We start from the raw sequence: 4,735 nt of genomic DNA on the forward strand, positions 1-4,735 counted from the left end.
TATTATTTTGTAAACGTTAAGTCTATATTGGTGTTATTTTGTACGTGAGGCCTAAATTGATGCTATATTGTAAAAGTTAAACCTAAATTGATATTATGTTGTAAACATTAAACCTATATTGATGTTATTTTGAACGTTGAGCCTAAATTGGTACTTTCCTAAAAACCTTAGGCCAATTTTAGTACCTTATCAAAAAAAAATATGAAAACTTGATAAGTTTGACAGATCAAGATGAGCTGTCACTCTGTTCTTACGCCTACAAATTCAAGACCTAATTTAGTTTGTATCCAAAGAAAGAAAGTGCTTTTGAAGGGTGGGTCTTCTCCGCCGCCGTGCGATAACCCACCCCTCCTTTTCGCTGCCGGAGAACAATTAAGCATTTGTGTAAACTTTAATAGATGCGATTGGGATTGCCATTGAGTCGACGATCAACTGATAGTCATGAACCCATACAAAATCATCGGAAATCTCGCTAAATCCGGCCAGCTACTTCTGGGTAAGTAAATCCTTGTACTTCTGCTCTATTGGATTTCATGTTTTAATCGGAGTTCTGTGATATGGATCTGGCAAATTGAAAATTAACACCCCCAAATTAAGTTTCAATAAAATGCATCAGAAGGCTAACTAACTTACAAGTAGGTGGATTTAAACATTCATTTCAGTCATTTTAATTTTGGGTTCCTAATATAATTTTAAGGTGAAAAAATTTGATTATAGGACCCTCTGAATTTTGACGAGTGAATTTATAGATGAGAGGATTATATACATTTTATGTTCATCTATGTCTCCTGCTTAAGTTATCGTTCTTATCGAAAATCAATTTTAGTTGGTATAAATGTAGGACTAGCCATAGATTTTGAAAATTAAAGCAACCTATTTTAATAAATGTATGTATGCACCATTGGCTATTTGATAGTTCAATGTAATGATGACAATGTGGTGGTCGATTAACTATTTTCATGCTCTGACAAATGAATATTTTGAATTTTACATCAAACCTCAGTTGTCAGAGTGAATATTTACATCAAACATTGATTGTCAAACACTTTTTTAGACTAGTAGCAGTGGAAAATGGCATTAGTTGTTTACAAAAGTGATGCAAAGTTAATTAGGTCTTGTTCTGTTACAGATAAATTGGCAACATTTTGTACGAAATTGGAAAATGCGGATAAATTTTTTGTTGCAAAAAGTTTTAAATAGCAAATTAGAAACTAGTTTTCCAAGATTTGTATTTTACCTTCACTTGGGAAAACAATTTTGTGATGTTTTCCACATCTTTAAAAGGAAAATATGGAAAAAAATAACGGAATTTTCCATGAAATCTCATAATCGTCTTTTTTATTATTTTTCGTTTTTAATTATGAAGATCATATTTTAGGATTGGTATTTTAAAATATTTTTAACATGTTTTCTTATTTTAATTATAAAATGGCTTGTTTATTATAATATATATCACATTTTTCATAATGTTTTATATATTGAATAAACAGTCTTCTTTACAAAAACGATGCAGAGTTAATGAGGTCTTAATTTACCTTAACTTAGAAGGTAGAAGTTTACTTAATTTGTTTGTTAGCTTTCACAAAAATGACCTCCTAATTTGGAATTTATATTATATATAAAAATGCAGCTGCAGAAGATAGAAGTAGAGGGATGGAAAGAGAATCAAAGGCGAGTGAAACATTATTTGGGGAGGAGAAAATAAAAGAGATGGTTGGATACGCTAGAGGAAGCGATTACGTTGAAGTTAAGTGTGGTTGCACCAGCAAAAGGTACGGAGACACCTCTGCAACACTTCAACACTTCGAGTTTATGCCAACCGCCAATTTCTTCTCATCAGTGATTGCAGTTCCGCCTCTCTACGGAGTAATTTGCTACTTCCTCTCTTTCTTGAAATAGAGTGAAAATGCATCATAGTAAAAATTGAATGGATGCAGTTAAAAATGCGACATATTTCACTTGTTTCTCAGTAGTAAGTATAAGTATGATTGTTTGAGCATTGTATATATGCAATGTTTGTCCTCTTTCCTTCTCATTGCTCTTCACTTGATTGAAATCGAATGGATAACTAAATGATGTTTGAATTCTCAGATATATTTCATTATCTTCTCGTTAAAGTACTATTTGATTTTGATAGTTGTTTTTGAGTTGAATAAAATGTCTTGTGTTATTATGGAAGACTTAAGCATAGAAATTACTTGTTGAGGCCAATGTTGCACAGGAATTTTGATTTCCAATCTTTTTAAGTTTCCAAAATGTTTCGGATTTGAAATTCTCTGAAAACTTGTATGTAATGTTTCGGGTCATGATTCTATAATTTTTGTTTCATGAAATGTTTCGGGTCATGAATCTTCAACCCATGCCCCTTCATTCTCATTCCTATTTGTTCCACATGGTTACTAATAAGGTATTTCTACGAATTTTCATTAACTTGAATAAATTGTTTTGCATATTTTTATCACGTTTTATGGTGATTTTTGGTGAAACAAGTTGCCTGGCAATGGATTTTGAGTGGATATTTTTTTGCAGCTAAGAAAGGATCTCAACCTTGAGCCTAAAAAGAGAAATTTCTGGGAAATGAACTTAAGGAATCATCCAAGAGTTCATGAACTGTGCCAATAGATGCAATGACATTGGTTGAAATGTTCCTAGATTTTCGGTAAGTGAGAATAGAATTAGCCCTAGTTCACATTACATTATACATGCAAGGATTCATCATAGTGAAAATAATAGAGCATTATCCACAGACCGCATAAATACAAGTACCCAAGTGGTTCGCATTGAACAGCTATAGATAGCCTAAATTCCCCCATTTCATTACAATACAATGCTGAAATAACAGCATATAACCCACAGACCGTAGCCTAGCCTAGCCTACTTTGTTCATTTTCTGATATTAATTTGGAGAGATTCATCATAGTGAAAAAAATAGAGCATTATCCTGTTTCTTTTTTGATTTTTCTTGGATGACATTGTTTTGTATTGATAAGATATTAATGGGAAGGAAGATTAATAGATGAGATTGCAACTGATTCATATTTTTAATGATTTCAAATGTTATTAGCTGATATTAATCTCTACTTGTTATGTTGGTTTGGCCCCTGTGCCTGTGCCTACAACTTTTGATTCTCATCTTTCCTTGTGTACTCTTTATATATTTATGGAATATATCATGCTCTGGAAATTTAATTATAGTAAACAGCTCCGTTTTTGAAATTTCGATTATTTTTTCTTCAACTATTCATTTGCTGGCCGTTTTTAAATATGGCTTCCTTAAGGGTAGTAATTGATTTATTGGATAAATTCATTGGGTCCAGGACCCCTTCCGCCTTAGTTCTAATAACTATGTTCTATTGCTTGCTATATTAAATTCAATTAGAATTAGATCAGGTAATGGCTATATATTGCGGTATGGAGGTTGATCAGTTTATCGTTATCGTTGAGTATGAACAAATGATCATGCGATTTAAGATTCTTGTGAGATATTAAAAAGTGTTCTAGTTATAAGAATATGAATTCTCAGTGATTGCTATTGATTGTAAAATGGTATATATACAGTATACAGTCCACATTACAGTGAACTACTAATCCCTATAATCTAGGCTAGAATCAAGGAAACTAACTGTGTTGTTGATAGAGATAAATTATAAAACAATATATACTCTAATACACCCCATAGTCGATAGGTTCGGAGGGCGAACATTGAGACTATTGCGGAAATCATCGAAGAGTGGTGCTGGTAGTCCCTTAGTGAAGATGTCAGCGATTTGATATCGAGAGGGGACGTGAAGAACACGGACTTCTCCCTTATAAGAATATGAATTCTCAGTGATTGCTATTGATTGTAAAATGGTATATATACAGTATACAGTCCACATTACAGTGAACTACTAATCCCTATAATCTAGGCTAGAATCAAGGAAACTAACTGTGTTGTTGATACAGATAAATGATAAAACAATATATACTCTAATACTAGTTACAATATATGTTTTAATTGTGGTTAGCGGTTATATCTATCATTTTTTGTTTGTTTGTTTGTTTTCTCGTGCTCTTGATTGCATATAGCTCTTGAGCTGATTAAGCATTTGCGGACACACAATGGGCGAAACTATTAATGAATATAGCTCTTGGCCATGGCATGATGTGGTTATGATATGTATGTGTGTATGTGTTGGAAATGTGCATTAGTTAATTTATTAGCAGGTAATGTTTTATTTAATTATTTGAATTTAGAAGAAGTTATTCAGTCATTGCTTATGTTTAGGAGAAGTTATGGAAGTCAATTGTAATTGATGTTTGTAATTCTGTATAAATTTCCTGAAGTTCAATAGAAGTTTAGGGTTGGTTCCAAACTCCTAAATGTTAATTACTACAGTATGGTATAATTTCATTTTGTCTTGGGAGATGAAAAAGTATGTCATACATGTTCGTAGATTTAATTGCGTCAAATATGAATATATTACTATATTTAACAAATTTCTCTTCGCCTATTGAAAAGAAACCATGACGTCATTCTATTATTTTTGTATTTTACTGATGTTTTTATCTGTGGTCATTTGAGCGATGACAATTAATTCGATTTATTCATTAAAAAGGAAATAAACTATAAAACAAAAAACACAGATCCAAAAAAACTGAAAGAACCATAATTAGATCTTATTAACATGGGTGGAATGGGTATGTGTTTCTGAAAAGTTAGAATATGGGTATGTGTTTCTGAAAAGTTTGATGA

The 4,735-nt window shown here is 31.9% G+C and overlaps 1 protein-coding gene across 1 annotated transcript; it reads left to right on the forward strand.

The window, feature by feature from the left end:
• The first annotated feature begins 270 nt into the window (after positions 1–270).
• Positions 271–3,020, forward strand: LOC136233254 (uncharacterized). Its single transcript, XM_066022867.1, has 3 exons — positions 271–496; positions 1,631–1,866; positions 2,530–3,020. The coding sequence occupies exons 1-3, from the start codon at positions 442–444 to the stop codon at positions 2,620–2,622; spliced, it is 384 nt and encodes a 127-aa protein (XP_065878939.1). The 5' UTR covers positions 271–441; the 3' UTR covers positions 2,623–3,020.
• Positions 3,021–4,735: the final 1,715 nt, after the last annotated feature.

Source organism: Euphorbia lathyris, chromosome 6, assembly GCF_963576675.1.
Source record: "Euphorbia lathyris chromosome 6, ddEupLath1.1, whole genome shotgun sequence".
Classification (NCBI taxonomy): Eukaryota; Viridiplantae; Streptophyta; class Magnoliopsida; order Malpighiales; family Euphorbiaceae; genus Euphorbia; species Euphorbia lathyris.